A 19,691-nucleotide genomic window follows, 5' to 3' on the forward strand; every position below is an offset into this window, starting at 1 on the left:
GCTGGGCTGGGAAGGTAGGGTCAGACGTAGGATGGGGGTGGCCAGTCCCTGACTGCACACCTCCGCCTCCCCCAGAACCACCTGCAGATCCTCCTGCTGCTCGTGTTTGAGGCCATTGTGTACCGGCGCCAGGAACACCACCGGCGGCAGCACCAGCAGACCCCACTGCCCGCTCAGGCCGTGTGTGCCGAGGGCACCCGCCAGAAGCTGGACCAAGACCTGCTCAGCTGCTTCAAGTACTTCGTCAACTTCTTCTTCTACAAGTTTGGGCTAGAGGTGAGACTGAGATGGTGCCCCACCCCACCCCCCGCCCCTGCCTTGGGCAGCACTCAGTCTCTGGGGCCACACTGTCCTCTGGGGACTTCACAGAACATCTGCAAAACACAGGATCTTGTGCCCCTGGGGGCATGGGTGGGAGAAGCCCCTTCCCTGTGCCTGGCCTCCCTCAGCAGTGTGATCCCTGGGGCCTGTCTTGGGGTCTTGGAATTGGAGGGCCAGGACTCAGGCAAGGGTGGCATCATAGTTGACTGCATGAAACCTCTAAGCCTCAGTTTCCCCCCCCCTGCATGGTAAAAACAGGTCTGTAGCACCAGGGCCTCCAGGCAAAAAGCACTGCTAGGCTGGGGAGATAGCATCATTTTTGTTTCTTTATTATTTCATTTCTTTATTCATGAGATAGGAGAGAGAACCAGACATCACTCTGGTACATGTGCTGCCAGGGATTGAACTCAGGACCTCATGCTTGAGAGTCCAATGTTTACCCACTGTGCCAACTCTGGGGACTGTGACAGCATAATTGTTATGCAAAAGACTTTAATGACTAAGGCTCTGAGATCCCAGGTTTAATCCCCAGCACTCCCATAAATCAGATCTGAGCTGTGCTCTGGTCTCTCTTTGTCTGTCACTCATTAAGAAATTAATGAGGGGGGAGTTGGGCGGTAGTGCAGCGGGTTAAGCGCAGGTGGCCCAAAGCACAAGGACCAGAGTAAGGACCCCAGTTCAAACCCCAGACTCCCCACTTGCAGGGAGTGTCACTTCGCAAGCAGTGAAACAGGTCTGCAGGTGTCTATCTTTCTCTCCCCCTCTCTGTCTTCCCTTCCTCTCTCTGTCCTATCCAGCAGTAACGACAATAAGGGCAACAAAAATAAGAAAAAATAGCCTCCAGGAGCAGTGGATTCATACTGCAGGCACATCAAGCCCCAGAGACGACCCTGGAGGCAAAAAAAAGAAGAAGAAAAAAAGAAAGAAAAAGAAAACTATGCTGGGTCCCAGTCCTACCCAGCCTGGCCACCAAGGCATTCCTTGCCCTGCTCATGGTGTCTCTGGCTTTGCTCCCCAGATCTGCTTCCTGATGGCTGTGAATGTGATTGGGCAGCGCATGAACTTCATGGTCATCCTGCATGGCTGCTGGCTGGTGGCCATCCTCACCCGCCGGCGCCGTGCTGCTATCGCCCGCCTCTGGCCCAACTACTGCCTCTTCCTGACGCTCTTCCTGCTCTACCAGTACCTGCTGTGTCTGGGTATCCCCCCAGCTCTGTGCATTGGTGAGTGGGTCCCGTGGACACAAGTGCATAGCTGGGGTTTCTGTGGGCTTGGCCTCATAGAAGTTAGGAGGTGTCTGCCTACCCTAGGCTGGGACCCTAATATTCACCCCACAAACACACAGACTACCCATGGCGCTGGAGCCAGGCCATTCCTATGAACTCTGCGCTTATCAAGTGGCTGTACCTGCCCGACTTCTTCAGGGCTCCCAACTCTACAAATCTCATCAGTGAGTGCCCACTGGCCACAGCGCCACCGCCCCCTCTCCCCCGTCCCATACTCACCACCCGCTGGGAGTTCACATTTACTCACCTCACAGGGGAGGGTGAGGACAGTGGAAGTTCCAAGGATGGACACACCAGCCCAGTCAGTAGGGGGACAAATTATCCAGGTCTCATCAACTGTTTCAACCCTGCAACTCCCTGCTGGGGCAGGGGTGGAGTATGTGCATGTCTGTCCTCCAGGTACCTATCTCCCTCTGAGATCCGTACCTCTCAGGTGCATGTCAGTCAGCCTTAAAGGGTGATCTGGGGGTGGAGAAGAGGGGTGCAGAGCACTGCTTAATGACAGGCACCCAGGCACATGGGTGGTGCTCTCTGGAGCCACACGTTCACACAGAGTGTGTACACAAGCAGGTGTGCCTCGTGTGCATATAGATGCCCCTGTGCTGTAGCACACACTGGTGTTGTAGGCTTCCACCAGGCCTGGTGGTTGATGGAGCCTGGTGGTGGTGCAGTAGCAGTTCCCTGTGCCTGCAGGTGACTTCCTCCTGCTGCTCTGCGCCTCCCAGCAGTGGCAGGTCTTCTCTGTCGAGTGCAAGGAGGAGTGGCAACACATGGCTGGAATCAATACAGACCAACTGGAACCACTGCGGGGGGAGCCCAACCCCGTGCCCAACTTCATTCACTGCAGGTGGGCATAGGGTCTGAGGTGCCGGCCTACAGAGGCTGGGGCTTGAGGAACTCCACCGACAGGGTTCCAGCCAGATCTGAGCCCCACAATGTGTGGTGTTGCTGGGCTGGGACCAGGGCTCCCTCTGATGTGGGGGAGGACAACTCTCCGGGCTCATAGTGACCCCTGCCCCCCATAGATCCTACCTCGACATGCTGAAGGTGGCCGTGTTCCGCTACCTCTTCTGGCTGGTGTTGGTGGTGGTGTTCATCACGGGGTCCACACGCATCAGCATCTTCGGGCTGGGCTACTTGCTGGCCTGCTTCTACCTGCTGTTGTTCGGCACCGCCCTGCTGCAGAAGGGCACGCGCGCCCGCCTCGTGCTGTGGGACTGCCTCATCCTCTACAACGTCACAGTCATCATCTCCAAGAACATGCTCTCGGTGAGCCTGACCCTGGCCTCTCCCCTGCCCCCTCCCCCCAACCAGCCCCTGCTGACACTCCTCCGGCCCCCAGCTCCTGTCCTGTGTCTTCGTGGAGCAAATGCAGAGCAACTTCTGCTGGGTCATCCAGCTCTTCAGCCTCGTGTGCACTGTCAAGGGTTATTATAACCGTGAGTAGATTGCAGGCTGGGCTGAGGGGGGGAGGCAGGTAGGGGGGGTCACACCACTTCAGGAGCTCTGACCATGACCTCTTTTCTGTCTCTGTCTTGTGCCCATGACCCCTGACCATCCTGGAACCTGTTCCGTAGCCAAGGAGATGCTAAGCCGGGACAAGGACTGTCTGCTGCCCGTGGAGGAGGCTGGTGTCCTGTGGGACAGTGTCTGCTTCCTGTTCCTGCTGCTGCAGCGCCGCATCTTCCTCAGCTACTACTTCCTGCATGTCAGGGCTGAGCTCCAGGCCAGTGCCCTCCAGGCCTCCAGGTTGGGCTCACCTTGGGTCCTCCCGAGCTCTGTGGGGTGTCATGTCACTGAGAGGGAACTGAAGACTCCACCCTCCTCAGGCCCTTCCTGGAGTCTGAGTGCCACCTGGGAGGGCAGGTGGGCATATGCTCAGGAGGCCTCCCTTTGCTGATGGGCAGGGCCCATGCCTCTTCATTTGTATTTTCCTTTGTCCTGTGTGACTTGTTTTGAGTATGAGGAAGGTATTGGACCAAGCAGAGGCTCACTGCCCTCTCCTCACAGGGGCTTCGCTCTCTATAATGCTGCCAACCTCAAAAGCATCAACCAGCACCGCAAGGCGGAGGAGAAGTCACTGGCCCAATTGAAAAGACAGTAGGTGTCACCTGGGAGGGCACTCTAGTTCCCTGTCCTGCCCACACTCAGCTCCCTCCTCCCTGCAGGATGGAGCGTATTCGTGCCAAGCAAGAGAAGCACAAGCAGAGTCCGGCAGGCCAGCACCATACCCTGGGCGGCCCCCAAGACCCCAGTCAGGAGCCTGGTGAGTGTGAACAGAGACTGACAGGCTCTGTGTCCTGCCCACTGGCACCTGCTCTGGCCATGTCACTTGATGTCCCAGGAGGTGCACAGCCCATGTGTCCTGTGCTGTGTGATCATCTCTGTCCTGTAGGCCTGTCACTGTCCCTCTGCATGTCTCAGCTGCCTGTGACCATGCAGGTCCATGGTGGCTGCTGGTAGCCAGGCCTTGCAGCAGACCAGGCATATTTGTCAAACACACATCTGCTGTGCCATCCATGTTGAGGGCTGCATGTCTTTCTGCTGTGGGGCCACCCCAGCCCTCCTGTGCCTCCGACTGGCTCATGTCACCCTGCCCCTTCACAGGGTCCAGCTCCTCCTCACCACAAAGACAATGGTGGCGGCCCTGGATGGACCACGCCACAGGTACCTCGAGGCTCACTGTTTGACTTGTGACCCTCCTTTCCTGCCATGGGAGCTCTCACCCCTTGGTTCTAGTCTCTACCCTCATGGCAATACAAACTCTGTATTTCTCCTGTATTTTTCTGACTCAGATTCAGCATACCTGCACCTCTGTCCCTTTTTGCCTGCTTCCTGTCCCGTCTGGTCCTGTCCTGTCTGGTCCTGTCCCCCTCATTGCCTGTGCATGTGCATGTACATGTGCTGTCAACCCTACCTCCAGCCACTGTGGCTGTCACTGAGAGGTTCTGGAGCAGGCTGGGGCATCCCAAACAGGAAATGAGCCTAACTCAGGGGGTGGTGTGGGGAACTGGCTCTCAGACTCACCCTGCCTGCAGTCATCCATTCTGGAGACTACTTCCTGTTCGAGTCTGACAGTGAGGAAGAGGAGGAGGAGGCCCAGCCAGAGGACCCCAGGTCATCAACACAGAGTGCCTTCCAGGTGAGGGGGAGGCTGGCAGGCATGCTGCTCTGTCCAGGAAGCTCCAGGTCATGGGCCAAAGCAGCATGAAGACTAAGACCCCCAGATCCTGGGAACTGTCCTTTGTGTATGTGCACACACACACACACACACACACACACACACACACACACACACACACACACACACGAAATTCCCCAGAACAGGTCAGGGGAACTGCTCATCCCTCTGAGCATCATGCCCCATCATGGCCACTGGTGGCCAAGCCTTGAAGAATCCAGCCTGTTTGCTGAACATTCTGATGGCTGTGGAGTCCCACATTTGGTCTGGTTGTCCTTCTAGCTTGTTGTATCTTATAATATTTCCAGATCAGTAAGGAAGCTTGTAAAAGGCCATACAACTTAGATTTGCCAGGTTGTTCCAAAATGCTATAAAGGAAAAAAAAAAAAGTGAAGCGGGGGTAGATAGCATAATAGTTATGCAAAGTGATTCTCATGCCTGAGGTTGGCTCCACAGTCTCAGGTTCAATTGCCCACACCACCATAAGCCACAGCTGAACAGTGCTCTGGTAAAAAAAAAAAAAAAAAAAGGCTGGGCAGTGGCTCATCTGCTTAAGAGCACACATCACAATGTACAAAAACCCCAGGTTCAAGCCCCACCTACAAGGGTAAAGCTTCACTAGTAGTGAAGCAGTACTACAGGTATCTCTCCCTCCCCTCAATTTCTCTCTCTATCCAAAGTAAAAATTTTTTTTATTTATTCCCTTTTGTTGCCCTTGTTTTATTGTTGTAGTTAGTATTGATGTTGTTGTTGGATAGGACTGAGAGAAATGGAGAGAGGAGGGGAAGACAGAGAGGGGGAGAGAAAGACAGACACCTGCAGACCTGCTTCACCACATGGGAAACGACTCCACTGCAGGTGGGGAGCCGGGGGCTTGAACTGGGATCCTTACGCCAGTCCTTGGGCTTCGCGCCACATGCACTTAACCCACTGCGCTACCGCCCGACTCCCTAAAGTAAAACTTTTATAAATAAAATTCTTAAAAGACTTATTTATGGGAGTCAGGCAGTAGTGCAGCAGATTAAGCGCACGTGGCGCAAAGTGCAAGGACCAATGTAAGGATTCCGGTTCTAGCCCCTGGCTCCCCACCTGCAGGGGAGTCACTTCACAAGTGGTGAAGCAGGTCTGCAGGTGTCTATCTTTCTCCCCCCTCTGTCTTCCCCTCCTCTCTCCATTTCTCTGTCCTATTCAATAACAACATCAGTAACAACAATAGTAACTACAACAATGAAAACAATAAGGACAATAAAAAGGGGATAAATAATCTATAAAAAAAAAGATTTATTCACTGATGAGATAAAGCCAGAGCATCCCTGACACTTTCAATGCTAGGAATTGAACTCAGGACCTTATGCTTGAGAATCTTGTTTATTCACTGTGCCTGGTCCACTCCCAAATATTTTTGACCCAGTGGACAGCTGAGCTATCCACTTGTCTTGTCTATTTCAGGAGCCCTGGCTCTCAGTGGGAGCCCTGAGGCACTGCCCTACCTACTGCACCCCTCCTCCACCCACACACACAGAGGTCTTTTTTTTCCTGCCTGACTCAGGGAGGTGAAGGTCCAGCTCACACTGGCTCCTCAGAATCACAGAAGGGCCTGGATTGGACTGGGCAGTCCCAGGAGGCTGGGTGCTAACACTGAGCCTGGCCCACAGATGGCGTACCAGGCATGGGTCACCAACGCACAGATGGTGCTGCGGCAGCAGCAGGAGGAGCAGGCTCAACAGGAGCAACAGGAGCAACAGGAGCAGGCCGGGCAGCAGCCCACAGGTGGGAGAGGGAAGCGTGGGCACCCAAGGGGACTTCTGGGTCATAAGGGTACTGACCCTCACCTCTGTATCCCCTCAACAGGCAGCTTGAGTGAGGAGTTGGAGCCCACGGAGGACGAAGTGACAGGTGCGTGACGGTGTGGGTTGGGAGGAGGGTGGGCCTTCCAGCAGCCCCTTTAACACTCTCCCTGCTACAGGCCACAGCCACACGATGCAGCGTGTGCTGAGCACCATGCAGTTCCTATGGGTGCTGGGCCAGGCGCTGGTGGATGGGCTCACCAGCTGGCTCCTCACCTTCACACGCCACCACCGTGCCATCAGCGATGTGCTGCGAGCAGAGCGCTATGTGCTGGCTGAGAAGCTGCTCCGGGTGAGGGGCACCCCGTCCACTGTGAATGCCCTCCCAATCCTCCATTCCTGCCCACTGTGCCTCAGAACAACCCATCCCCTCACCCCATGCCCCAGGAGGGCTGCAACAGAGCAGGGTCCCCTGGTGTGCTCTGAACCTCATGTTTCCTGCAGGAAGAAGAGGTACACTGGGATGTGCTGGACCAGCTGTACGGGTATGAGCCTGAGGCCCGAGAAGCACCCAGCACTGCATCCAGGTATGGTGGTTGAGGGCCCCCCCCCCCAAGTGTAACTCCATGGGTTCTCAAGGTCCATCAGATTGAAGAGCTTTGGACAGGCTACAGCCACCTCTCGTTCTCCCCACATATATAGTGGGCTGGGGGCTGAGGAGCCACTGAGCAGCATGACTGATGTGACCAGCAGCCTCCTGAGCACCCGCAGTAGCAGTGAGGAGATGGTGCCTGAGCCTGGGCCTCCCCTACCCAGTTCCCGGGAGCTACAGACTAGTGTTCGTACCAGAACTCGTACAGCCAGCGAATTGCTCCTGGACAGGTGGGGAGAGTGCCTGGCAGGGTTCCCGTAGATATGGCCTCATGGGAACTGGGGGTGGGTGTAACCCTGGGTATCTCAGGACCTTGATGGGAGGGGGGCACTTTGGAAAGAGGTGGGAGACAGCCTCCTGGTCCCTACAGGCACCTGCGTATACCAGAGCTGGACGAGGCTGAGCGGTTCTCAAAGGAGCAGGGCCGGGCATTGCGGCTGCTGCAGGCCATGTACCAGTGTGTGGCTGCCCACTCAGAACTGCTCTGCTACTTCATCATCATCCTCAACCACATGGTCACTGCCTCAGCTGCCTCACTGGTGCTGCCTGTGCTGGTCTTCCTGTGGGCCATGCTGTCCATCCCACGGCCCAGCAAGCGCTTCTGGATGACCGCCATCGTCTTCACTGAGGTGGGGCTGTGGCAGGAGGTGAGAGCACAGACTGGGGCTGGACTGGGCTGTGCTGTGCTGACACCCCTCCTTGCAGGTCACCGTGGTCACCAAGTACCTGTTCCAGTTTGGTTTCTTCCCCTGGAACAGCCACAGTGTGTTGCGGCGCTATGAGAACAAGCCCTACTTCCCACCACGCATTCTGGGCCTGGAGAAGACAGACGGTTACATCAAGTACGACCTAGTACAGCTCATGGCGCTCTTCTTCCACCGCTCACAGTTGCTGGTGAGGGCCATATGAGTGAGATCTCTGCAAGGCCTGGGGTGAGGTCATTCACCTGGTCCGAATCCTCACTGTCCTTCCTTCCACAGAGCTATGGCCTCTGGGACCATGAAGAAAAGGACCCGTTATCCAAGGAGCGTGACAGGACCAGTTCAGAGAAAGGGGCTCTGCTAGGGGCCCAAACTGAGTTGTCCACAGGGCCCCAAGAGGACCCAGAGGTGGCTGAGGTCCTCTCTGTAGATGACATTCAGGCAGACACCATGGCCAAGGGCAGGGAAGAGCCCTCCCCAGGGGCTGGTGACACAAAGCGCATCAGTCTGCGCTTTAGGAGGAAGGGGCACCCGACACCCAGAGGACCAGCCACGGGTATGAGCATCCCCTAGTTCCACATTCCTGTTCACCTTTGTGTCCCAAGCATGCAGCCCCTCAGGGAACTCAGGGTGATCAGGAGTCTGAGTGGGTCTGCTTTCCCACAGAAGCTGAGGAGGAGGAGGAGGAGACAGAAGATTCAGGGAGAGAGAAGCAGAGGATACGCCCAAAGGACAGGGTGCGGGCAGCTGGACTCTGGCTGCAGGGCTTCTGCCTGTCTCTGTGAGTGACTAGTCCAGCTTAGGGGTGGGGTGGGGAGAGTCACAGGTGGCATGTGTTGACCCTGCCACCCACAGGGCCCAGGGCATATACCAGCCTCTGCAGCATTTTTTCCACGACATCCTCCACACCAAGTACCGTGCAGCCACAGATGTGTACGCCCTCATGTTCCTGGCTGATGTGGTCGACTTCATCATCATCATGTTTGGCTTCTGGGCCTTTGGGGTAAGCCAAGGCCCAAGTTGCAGGGAACGTGGAGCCAGAGGCCAGCCGCCTCCCCTTACCTCTGCTTCCCTATCCCCAGAAACACTCAGCAGCCACAGACATCACATCCTCACTGTCAGATAATCAGGTGCCGGAGGCCTTCCTGGTGATGCTGCTGATCCAGTTCGGCACCATGGTAGTAGACAGGGCCCTCTACCTGCGCAAGACCGTGCTGGGAAAGCTGGCCTTCCAGGTGGTGCTAGTACTCGCCATCCACTTCTGGATGTTCTTCATTCTACCTGCTGTCACCGAGAGGTGAGCCTGGGTGAAGGGGTGGAGGGTACTGGGTAGACCTGGGTCTCAAGCAGCTATCAGAAGAGTTCACACTGCCCCAACCCATGCAGGATGTTCAGCCAGAATGCAGTGGCCCAGCTGTGGTACTTTGTCAAGTGCATCTACTTCGCCCTGTCAGCCTACCAGATCCGCTGTGGCTACCCCACCCGCATCCTTGGCAACTTCCTCACCAAGAAGTACAACTACCTCAACCTCTTCCTCTTCCAGGGGTGAGTGGGAGCTGGCCAGCCAGGGGCAGGGCACCAGGGCAGGGGAGGTAGTCCTCCTGAATACATGGCCCCACAGGTTCCGTCTTGTGCCATTCCTGGTGGAGCTGCGGGCTGTGATGGACTGGGTGTGGACGGACACCACTCTGTCCCTGTCCAACTGGATGTGTGTGGAGGACATCTATGCCAACATCTTCATCATCAAGTGCAGCATCGAGACAGAAAAGGTGACTGTGCCCTAGGGAGGGGTGTGAAGGGACACGATGATCCCCACTGGGATTGATGGGCAGCAAGAAACAGGGTGCTGGCAGTCCCTGTCTAGGGACTCACAACCCAAGGAGCTGAAAGCACATGTCTAAAACTCCCCTTACAACAGAGGAGGGAGCAGAGTGGTGGTGAGCCTGAGCCCAGCCTACAGCAGAGAAAATTACATGCCCCATATAATCCATATCCCACAAGGCTCACTCAAGCCAAAGTACAACTTGGTGGTTTCTTTTGTATTCAAAGTTGTCAGCCATCCAGTAACCAGTTTTAGAACATTCTAACACCCCAACAGAGTTGCCACCAACAGTCGCTCCCCATCTACCAGCACCTGCCATTCCTTGCAATTCACATAAAGGGGACCCTTTGTATGTTTGTCAGCGTCTCAGGCTCCTTGGTGTCACACCGGGGTCAAACAGAGGTAGGATATTTGAGTGTTTTGTTATGAATAACACTTTTTTTTTTTAAAGAAACTTTTTTTCCTTTTGTTGCCCTTGTTTATCATTGTTATTGCTGTTCTTGTTGGAATAGGACAGAGAAAAATGGGGGGGGGGGAAATATAGACACCTGCAGACCCGCTTCACTGCCTGTGAATCAAACCCCCTGCAGCCAGGGAGCCAGGGGTTCGAACCGGGATCCTGATGCTGGTCAGTGCACTTTCTACCATGTGCACTTAACCCACTGCGCCACTGCCTGGCTCCCATGAATAAAACTTCTAATGGACAGGAGCTTCTGGGGGTGACGCAGGCCTGGAGGAGCAGCCTGTCCCCATTACTGCAGGTCAAGGTCCATTTTCTGCATAGCCTCTCCACTACTTGTTACCTGACTTCTTGCTTCTAGCTTAGCTCCTGTGGTTCTCTTTATTTCTCTGGATGTTGATACTGATGGATACTGATGGTGAGCCTCCGTTCTGTGTTCCTCAGCTATCTGTGCATCTTCTCTGGAGAGCTGTTTTCTCCCATACCTCGTTCTTGTGCTGGTGGATACTCCAGCTGAGGGCTCATTCCTGGGCTGAGCCTCTCCCACTGGTTCATCCCTGTGCAGGTCCCCTGTCCTAACCCCTACAGCTTTGCAGTTTTGTGGTTGAACCAGTGGGGCCACTGGATGAGCTGATCACCATGGCTGTGAGAGCACAGCAGAAGCCTGGTACATGGTCTGGTGCCAAGGGGCAGAGATCTGTGTTGGCAATGCTGCAACAGGAAGGGTTGGGCTAAGTGGTACCTCTTTCCTACCCCTCCACAGAAATACCCACAGCCCAAAGGGCAAAAGAAGAAAAAGATTGTCAAATATGGCATGGGCGGCCTCATAATACTGTTCCTAGTGTCCATCGTCTGGTTCCCACTGCTCTTCATGTCCCTGGTGCGCTCAGTGGTAGGCGTGGTCAATCAGCCCATTGATGTCACTGTCACGCTTAAGCTGGGCGGCTATGAGGTGAGCCTTCTATCCTGCTGCTCCAGCTTCTCACCACGTAGGGATAAGGGGTCTCTGGGGGACAGAGAGGCACCCCCACCACTCGGCCCTGTCTCCACCAGCCCCTATTCACCATGAGTGCCCAGCAGCCATCCATTGTGCCATTCACGCAACAGGACTACGAAGAGCTGTCCCATCAATTTGACCCCCACCCAGTAAGCAATCCCAACACTGCATGTGGGGGCTGGGACGGAGAGTCTGGGGAACCTCCCACCCCAGCTGAGGCACCGCCCTGCCCCCCCCAGTTGGCCATGCAATTCATCAGCCAGTATAGCCCCGATGACATCGTCACAGCACACATTGAGGGTAACTCTGGGGCACTGTGGCGCATCAGCCCACCCAGCCGGGACCAGATGAAGCGAGAGCTGTACAACGGCACAGCCGACATCACCCTGCGCTTCACTTGGAACTTCCAGAGGTGTGCTGAGCTTGGGTGGGCTGAGGGTGGGGCTGCTCTGCAGTGGGCCACACTGTCACACCCTCCCCCAGGGACCTGGCCAAGGGAGGCACTGTGGAGTACACGAACGAGAAGCACACCCTGGACCTGGCCCCCAACAGCACCGAGCGAAGGCAACTTGCCAGTCTGCTGGAGGGCACCTCAGACCAGTCTGTGTGAGTGGGCTGGGGAATGGGACAGTCACCACTAGGGGAAGCAGGTGTGGCTGGGGACTGGCCCAGGCACCACCCTGTCCCTGACCTGCGGGCCTCTTCCCACAGGGTCATTACCAACCTCTTCCCCAAGTACATCCGGGCCCCCAATGGACCTGAAGCCAACCCCGTGAAGCAGCTACAGCCCAGTGAGTGGAGGGGCAGGGGGGCAGGGAGAGGGGATTTGTCTGGGCCAAAGGGTGGCCTAAGCCTCACTGTCTGGCTCTGTCCCAGATGAGGAGGCCGACTACCTGGGTGTGCGCATCCAGCTGCGGAGGGAACGTGTGGGCTCAGGGGCCTCTGGCTTCCTCGAGTGGTGGGTCATCGAGCTGCAAGACTGCCAGACTGACTGTAACTTGCTGCCCATGGTCATCTTCAGCGACAAGGTCAGCCCACCCAGCCTGGGCTTCCTGGCCAGCTACGGGTGAGTGTGCAGTGGTGGTGAGGGGATAGGGGGGCAGGTGACTAGGCTTGGCCTGGACTCATGGTGCCGTCCACAGGATCATGGGGCTCTATGTGTCCATTGTGCTGGTCATCGGCAAGTTCGTGCGTGACTTCTTCAGCGATATCTCACATTCCATCATGTTTGAGGAGCTGCCATGTGTGGACCGCATCCTCAAGCTATGCCAAGACATCTTCCTGGTGCGGGAGACACGGGAGCTGGAGCTGGAGGAGGAGCTCTATGCCAAGCTCATCTTCTTGTACCGCTCACCTGAGACCATGATCAAATGGACCCGGGAGAAAGAATAGGCAGTTCCCCTGCCCAGGATGAAGGGGCTTCACGGGTACCCTGCTCAGGCCCAGGCCATCTGCTGGGGTCTGTCCTTCTGGCCTCCAAGCCCTGATGCTGCTCTCAGAAGCTATGGCTCCTCAGCTGCCAGCACAGGACTGCTGTCCCTTCCATCATCCCTGCTGGGTTCAGAACAGCCTTTGACCAGGGGCCCAGTCCCCCTTCCCCATGTGTACTGTTGAGTTTTCTAATTAAAGACATTTTTATTTATACAAATGGGCAATCACATTTCACCTGCCCATTCCTCTTTCCTGCTAGTGTGGCAGCAGCTGTGGTAATGGCTCAGCTCCCACTCATGTCTGGCTCTCCGTCACTGTCCTCAAGCAGGTACTCCTGGATCTCCTGCATGTCGAAACTCCTGGGGGAGCCACAGGTAAGCACAGGCCCCAACAGGGACACTCATCCAGAAGCCCCTCCCAGGAGCCCTGTCATGTACCCACCTCTGGCTGCGGGTCTGGGCCTCCACCAGGATGTAAGGCGGCAAGGGGTCCAGGGAGGGCTGCAACAGGCAGCAACAGTTAGGGCCCAATGTTGGGGCGGGGGGAGGTCACCTATGCACCTAGGAGGGATGTGGCCCACTCACCATGTCCTTCATGGTCACACGGCAGCTGTAACAGAGCTGCTCCATGACGTGGGCTGTGGGATCCTCCCTGTTGGGCAGAGCGAGACCTATGTATGTGGTTCTGGACCCCTTACGAGTGAGGACTCACCCCAGGCTATGCCTGCTACTGCACCCCCACCCCCTTTCAAGGGCAAGCACTCACCTGAAGCAGGGCCCAGCCCCTTGGCTGCACCCCTGGGTCCTGCACATACCCCCAGAGCAGCAGGGTGTTGTGGGTTCCTCAGCAGGCGGGGCAGGGGGCTCCATCTGGGAAAGCCGGGAGGTTTGAGCTCCAAAAGCTGTCGCGCTATCTGCAAGCACCAATTGAGTGGGAGCCTCAGGACTGAACACTAACACTCCCCCAGGGCCTCATTCCACCTAAGCACCCCAGCACAGACCAGCAGTGTCCACATCCAGAGTGCACATGCAGAGCAGGCAGTGGACACTGGGGGCGCAGCCATCTCTCGGGGCCTTGAGCAGCTTCTCACTTGTCCTGGGCAGAGACAGGACACACAGTGTCACCAGCAAGGGCCTAGCCCCGCTCCACCTCCCATGGGCCCGAAGGTCCCCCACTCCCTCACCTGTACACAGTGCTGATGGTGGAGGGGAACTGGGCCTGCAGCCTCAGCATGAAGGCCTCCATCAGCCGGTGGATGCTGGCTTTCTCGGGAGCCTGGGGTGAGCAGATGGGGACTGAGCAGGAGGTGTGAGCTGCTCGCCCCCAGTCCCGAGTCTGTCATGTTGGGTGGTTGTCACCTCTTCCTGGGAGCACCAGTCTGTGCCGCCAACATCTGAAACACCCTCCCCACCCCCATGGTTCACCTTGGTGTCAATGGCCGGTGTGAAGACTGAGGGAACGGCAAACAGGCGGTTATAGAAGGCAACCTCCTTCAGTGTGTGGTCCCGCATGGGCCGCACCACCACCACGTCCCCATGACGTTCATCAGAGAAGCCCTGAGAGGGGTGGGGATTGGATCAGAGGCTCCCCCTCCACATCACAAGATGCTGCTTTTAAAAGGTGTGGGGAGGGGGGTGGCTGTCTGGGCAGCCTGCACCCTTACCGTGTCCCAGGCTAGGAAGGCCCCTCTCCCCAATGCCAGACTGGTCATGAGCTTGATGGCCAGGCGAGTGCAGCTATCCCCTGTCATCACCTTGGAGTAGCCATGGGTGCGGGCCACATGCATGATCAAGTGGGTGCTGTGGAGACAGCAGGCTGGGGATTCATGGCCAAGGGGAGTTGGGGGACAGAGGCCCCAGGGGAGGGGCTCACCGCAGGGTCTGCAGAAGCTCTTCCTTGGCAGTCAGTGTCCTCACTGAGTCGAACAGTCTGCAAAGAGCCTCAGTCTGGGCAGCTGTGGGTGCCCCTGCTCGGCTCTGGGTCCTGGGCTGGCTCAGCTGCTGCTCCCCCAGGGCTGGGCTGCTACTGTCCCCAACCCCTGCAGCACCCAGGGTGTGCCACTGCTGGAGAAAACCGTCTACGGCCGCCTTATAGACCCCTTGGGCCCCTGCTGGCTTGGGGGCAGAGCAGCGTAGCACTGATGGTGGCAGGCAGAACACCTGCGGGGGAGCGAGAGAGGGTGAACACAGGTATGGGGTGCAGGACCTCCACCCTCTGCAGACCATAGGGACCACTTGCCTCTTCCAAGGCCACCACATGCCACGGAAAGCCCACAGTCTGCAGGATCTGCTTCACCTCAGCCAGGGTGTGTGCTCGGTCCTCCGGGCTCTGGCCACAGACTGCCCCCTCTGAGTGGTAGAAAGGAGTTAGGGGGGGACAGGTGGTGGTGCACCTGGTTAGGCGCACATAGTACTAAGTGCAAGGATCTGGTTTAAGCCCCCAGCTCCCCACCTGCAGGGGGGATGCTTCACAAGTGCAAAGCAGGTCTGCAGGTGTCTCTATCTCCCCCTCCCCTCTCAATTTCCTGTCCAGTAAAATGGAAAAAATGGCCACGAGGAGCAGTGGATTCATAGTACCAGCACCGAGCCCCAGTGATAACCCTGGAGGCAAAAAAAAAAAAAAAGGAATTAGGCTGCTTGGGGAGGGGCTACCATGGAGAAATCACCCTACTTTGGCTGTTCTCTTCAAAACACTTTCAGGAAGATGGAGGGAGAGCAGGCCCACCACAGAGAGTCCAGACTGACAGGACAGCAGTGTCCACATCTCCAGGAAGCATCCCCATTGGAGCTCAGTGTGAGCACCATACACTCAGTTCAGAGGAGCCACAGCACAGGGTGTGGGAGAAAAACAGTGACACATACCATCGACATAGACCACCCCAGGCACAAAGCGGAGTCTTTTGGCAGAATCTTGACTCAGGCCCTGGAGGGGAAGTAACAGGACTGAGGCTCCATAGTCAGAAACCATACGGCGCTTCCCCAGCAAAAAAGGTGAGTCTGGACTTGAAGCTGGGGGCCCCACATGGGGGTTTCCACCAGAGTACTCCCCCTGGGTTGCCTCCCCCTCTAGTCCCACCTCTCAGGAATGCCTCAGAGCAGCAACTGGGCAGATGCCCCACCCCACCCCACTTCCACATCCTTTGCCTGAGCAGCTTTCCCCAAAGGGGTATGGTGACGCACCTCAAGAACCTGCCAGACCATGGAGCTGGATGAAGGCCCCCCTGACCATGCCAGGAGTACCTGGGAAGAAGGAATGTTGCTGGACAACCAGTGGAAGACCCTACCCTACCCCATCCCCAAGCCTGGGTGTGCAGTATCAGGGAGGGGCTGGAGGGATGCAATGGTCACACTGTAAGCCTAGGGCCACACTGCCCAGTGGGGAGACACCACACTCTACCTTCTCGCCTGGAAAGATGAGTCGGTTCTTCCCAAGCATGGCTCTGAACTTGTGGATGTAAAATGCTTTGAAACAGTCCCTGAAACACAGATGACCAGCAGCTACAGCAAGATTGTCCAGGCTGCCTTCATCCGCCTTTCCTGCTGCCACAGGCAAACTGTTCAGACTGCTCAGCTCCAAGGCAGAGAAGCAGCCTGAGATACCACTGAGTCATATTTTCTTGCCTTCAGCATTTTTCATCTTTAAAAGGAACACTGAGGGCTAGGAAGCTGACTCAGCAGCACAGCACATGTCCCAGCATAACAGATCCTGGGCTCCATCCTCAGTCACAATAAATTTATTTATAAACAAACAGATAAATTGTCATCTCTCTACATTAGGGCTCCACAGGGTTGAACAGGGACCTTGAACCTCAGGTATGAGAGTTTCCTTGCTTAACCATTACACTATCTACCCCTGCCCTTCCTTCTTAATTTCTGTTTCTATCCAAAAAAAAAAAAAAATGGTCAAAAGTCAAAACTGAGGATGCCTCTCTAAAACATATTTCCTTTTTTAAAAAAAAATTTTATATTTATTTTCCCTTTTGTTGCCCTTGTTTTTTAATGTTGTTGTAGTTACTGTTGTAGTTATTGATGTTGTTCTTAGATAGGTCAGAGAGAAATGGAGAGAGGAAGGGGAGAGAAAAATAGACACCTGCAGACCTGTTTCACCGCCTGTGAAGCGACTCCCCTGCAGGTGGGGAGCCGGGGGCTCGAACTGGGATCCTTACGTTGGTCCTTGGGCTTTGCGCCACATGCGCTTATCCCGCTGCGCTACCGCCCGACTCCCTGAAAGATATTTCCTATTGGTGCACATCTCATTCTACTAGGTTCCCAAAGGATGATCAAGGAGAGAGATTTTGGAGAAACAATTTACTCAGTACCTTCAGTTTCTCTGCCAGGATGTTTTAGAAAGCAGAGCCCAGGCCAACAAAATCATTCACCAGGATAGTGTGCCTGCTGTGCCGTACATACAGCCCAGGTTTGAGCCTGGCCCCTACCATAGTGGAGGAAGCTTTGCTGCTGTATTATCTTTCCCTCTGTCTCTATCTGGAAAGAAAATAAACTGGAGTCCAATGCTTTCAGACATCAATTTAAAACTAGGAGCCAGTGGCCCAGGGGTAGCCCTGTGGATTAAGTGTTGAACTCTCAAGCATGATGTCCCAAGTTCACCACCATAGTCCCCCCCCACCCCCAGAACCTACTCCATGTGCCAGAGTGATGCTGTGGTTCTCTCATAAATAGATCTATTAAATCTATTGTCCTACAGTCTTGTTTATCATTATTAAATCAATTAAAAATAAATCTATAACAACAACATTCTGAGTCCCATTCTTGCATCGCATGTGTTCTCTCCAACTCTCTCAATAGTATGTAAACTAATTTGAAAACTGAGTCAAGCACTCATGACACTGACCAGATGTTTGAAGTCAGACTCACTGGAACTATGACAGAGTCACAGAATTTCAGAGAAAATAGAACAACATATATATGCCCAGAGTTCTCTGGAGAGAAATCTCTGTTGCTCTCTGACGGCCTGCCAACAGACTGGGGTGAGAGGGTAGCAGTGCATCTAGTGCCCTCTAAATTCCAGAAGTACCATTAGCTACATCCTGACACCTGAGTCATTGCTGGACACAGAAGGTTGCCAGACAGCCATCCCATACTTCCTCCACCACCACCACTCCCAAGCATAACCACACCACACCTACCAGACTTACTTGGAGTGACACTAAAAACAGTACTAACAGTTGGGGAAATGGTTCAACTGGTAGAACATTGAATGCCTGAGGCTATAGGTTTTATTCCCAGCACTACATGTACCAAAATGGCACTCTAGCTTTCTCTAGCTGTCTGGTATGACTCTCCCTCTGCCCGCCCTCCCATGTGTTGTGATTCCCTCTCTCTTATGTGATAAAAAACTGTAGCTTAAAGCTCCCCCACCCCTCCATCAGAGCACGGCTTATCTCTGGCTTATGATAAAGCCAAGAATTGAACCTGGGACCTCAGGCATGAGAATCTTTGTATAATCACTACGCTACCTCCTTGGCCCCTTGAAAGCTTTTCAAAGAAATAAAAATCACAGAAAGTGGGTCCATCCTGTTTGCTGATAGAGACCTACTCCACCTAAAAGCCTCACCTGCAGAAAGCATCTCCTGCTCGAATCACCAACACCGGAAGTCCTTTGCACTTCACACATTTCTGCTCAAGGCTTAGAGGAGACATAGGGATGGGAGAAACAAGAACAAAAATTACACATCTCGCCTGTGGGCTCTGAGAGACAGGCACATTTGTAACACCTCAGGCTGTTCTATGGGGAAGGTTACATTGGATGGACACACACACACACACACAGTGTGTGTGGGGGGTCCAATGTAGGAGTGGTCACCAGCTCGGCAGCCAATAGAAAAGGAGACAATTACTGTGTCCAGAGACTTCACGTGTGGAATGACAACCCCCATTACTCGGGTGAGACCTTTCCTTTCATAGTATACTCTAATTTCATCTCAGGTGGTTCAAAGTCCCATAACCTAGATATACACCAGTTTCTGTGAGAGAGAGTTTATGTTCACACGTATCCATAAACTACTGCAAAATATATACCTGAAAGCAGAAGTACACTAGAGTTTGCAGTGAGTACCTCCCTAACACTTCCTCTCCACTATTCCAAGCTTGGGATCCATGATTACTCAACAATTTGTTTGGCTTCGTATGTAAACTCTCTTTTCAATCACCAGGTTCCAGATGCCACCAGGATGCTGGCCAGGCTTCCCTGGACTGAAGACCCCACCAATGTGTCCTGGAGCTCAGCTTCCCCAGAGACACACCCTACTAGGGAAAGAGAGAGGCAGACTGGGAGTATTGGACAGACCAGTCAACGCCCATGTTCAGCGGGGAAGCAATTACAGACCAGACCTTCTACCTTCTGCAACCCTCAATGACCCTGGGTCCATGCTCCCAGAGGGCTAGAGAATGGGAAAGCTATCAGGGGAGGGGGTGGGTTATGGGGATTGGGTGGTGGGAATTGTGTGGAGTTGTACCCCTCCTACCTTATGGTTTTGTTCGTTAATCCTTTCTTAAATAAAAAATTTTTAAAGAAAGAAAAGGAGACAATTTGTTTAGTGGGGCCCAAAGGAGAGAAAATAATGTATAACTACTAAATAATAGGTGGGAAGGACAAGGGTTGAGGTTTTCTCTCCGAATCAGGATCAAGCTGTCTCACTAGTCTCGAAAATCAGAGCTGCGAGCTCCCTCCCTCTCGCTCCCGGAGTTTTACCCCAGCCTGATAGGCTTTCCCTGTCCACGACCTCCAAATGTGGGCTTTCCCGCCGCTAAATTCTTACCTAAGCCGAGGTGGGGGTCCCTCGGGCGCCGACTCCCCATAGTCTTCGCCCACCTGACACATGGCTGAAACCGCGAGCTGCAAACTTACGAAGAAGCAGTGGTGAGGCGCACCTTCAGAACGTCACCACGGCTGCGTCACATCCACGAAGCGCAACACGGGGGAAGGGAAGCTCTCTTGACATCACAAATGCGCCGTCCCAGCCGTGATGCCCTAAGGGGGGACAAGACGCGCTACGTTAGCGTAACAGTGGCTTCGAAGGTCCTAGACTCTCGA

At 54.8% G+C, this 19,691-nt stretch overlaps 2 protein-coding genes across 5 annotated transcripts in view; one reads left to right on the top strand and one right to left on the bottom strand.

The window, feature by feature from the left end:
• The window catches only part of PIEZO1 (piezo type mechanosensitive ion channel component 1), a 59,039-nt gene extending 46,184 nt beyond the window's left edge, over positions 1-12,855 (top strand). The window contains exons 20-50 of one of the 4 annotated variants that reach the window (XM_060185030.1): positions 76-276; positions 1,340-1,544; positions 1,667-1,771; positions 2,301-2,454; positions 2,633-2,876; positions 2,950-3,046; positions 3,185-3,356; positions 3,618-3,707; positions 3,776-3,873; positions 4,215-4,274; positions 4,646-4,749; positions 6,444-6,558; positions 6,640-6,684; positions 6,755-6,927; positions 7,080-7,162; positions 7,278-7,457; positions 7,598-7,856; positions 7,933-8,121; positions 8,208-8,484; positions 8,595-8,709; positions 8,784-8,931; positions 9,011-9,225; positions 9,315-9,473; positions 9,550-9,697; positions 10,974-11,162; positions 11,264-11,356; positions 11,447-11,619; positions 11,691-11,813; positions 11,919-11,998; positions 12,084-12,273; positions 12,350-12,855. In XM_060185030.1, coding sequence (XP_060041013.1) covers positions 76-276; positions 1,340-1,544; positions 1,667-1,771; positions 2,301-2,454; positions 2,633-2,876; positions 2,950-3,046; positions 3,185-3,356; positions 3,618-3,707; positions 3,776-3,873; positions 4,215-4,274; positions 4,646-4,749; positions 6,444-6,558; positions 6,640-6,684; positions 6,755-6,927; positions 7,080-7,162; positions 7,278-7,457; positions 7,598-7,856; positions 7,933-8,121; positions 8,208-8,484; positions 8,595-8,709; positions 8,784-8,931; positions 9,011-9,225; positions 9,315-9,473; positions 9,550-9,697; positions 10,974-11,162; positions 11,264-11,356; positions 11,447-11,619; positions 11,691-11,813; positions 11,919-11,998; positions 12,084-12,273; positions 12,350-12,599 — 4,734 coding nt within the window. In that variant the 3' untranslated portion in view covers positions 12,600-12,855. The remainder of the gene's footprint in view (positions 1-75; positions 277-1,339; positions 1,545-1,666; positions 1,772-2,300; positions 2,455-2,632; positions 2,877-2,949; positions 3,047-3,184; positions 3,357-3,617; positions 3,708-3,775; positions 3,874-4,214; positions 4,275-4,645; positions 4,750-6,443; positions 6,559-6,639; positions 6,685-6,754; positions 6,928-7,079; positions 7,163-7,277; positions 7,458-7,597; positions 7,857-7,932; positions 8,122-8,207; positions 8,485-8,594; positions 8,710-8,783; positions 8,932-9,010; positions 9,226-9,314; positions 9,474-9,549; positions 9,698-10,973; positions 11,163-11,263; positions 11,357-11,446; positions 11,620-11,690; positions 11,814-11,918; positions 11,999-12,083; positions 12,274-12,349) is intronic. The other 3 variants (XM_060185031.1, XM_060185032.1, XM_060185033.1) reach the window with 3 other exon arrangements.
• Positions 12,823-19,611, bottom strand: CTU2 (cytosolic thiouridylase subunit 2). The gene is made up of 15 exons (XM_007531930.3): positions 19,417-19,611; positions 18,213-18,284; positions 16,035-16,113; positions 15,818-15,877; positions 15,500-15,560; positions 14,877-14,986; positions 14,511-14,797; positions 14,302-14,437; positions 14,063-14,194; positions 13,822-13,913; positions 13,639-13,733; positions 13,404-13,551; positions 13,223-13,289; positions 13,080-13,138; positions 12,823-12,997 (listed from the first exon to the last, which is right to left on the bottom strand). The coding sequence occupies exons 1-15, from the start codon at positions 19,476-19,478 to the stop codon at positions 12,922-12,924; spliced, it is 1,536 nt and encodes a 511-aa protein (XP_007531992.1). The 5' UTR covers positions 19,479-19,611; the 3' UTR covers positions 12,823-12,921.
• Positions 19,612-19,691: the final 80 nt, after the last annotated feature.

The sequence above is a fragment of the Erinaceus europaeus genome, chromosome 2 (genome assembly GCF_950295315.1).
Source record: "Erinaceus europaeus chromosome 2, mEriEur2.1, whole genome shotgun sequence".
Lineage (NCBI taxonomy): Eukaryota > Metazoa > Chordata > Mammalia > Eulipotyphla > Erinaceidae > Erinaceus > Erinaceus europaeus.

Coding starts and splice junctions, on each gene's coding strand:
- CTU2 (XM_007531930.3), bottom strand. CDS start 19,478: ATGTGTCAGGTGGGCGAAGACTATGGGGAGTCGGCGCCCGAGGGACCC. Junction 18,285..19,416: donor GGACCCCCACCTCGGCTTAG/GTAAGAATTTAG, acceptor GTCTCCTCTAAG/CCTTGAGCAGAAATGTGTGA. Junction 13,552..13,638: donor TCTGGATGTGGACACTGCTG/GTCTGTGCTGGG, acceptor TGGTGCTTGCAG/ATAGCGCGACAGCTTTTGGA.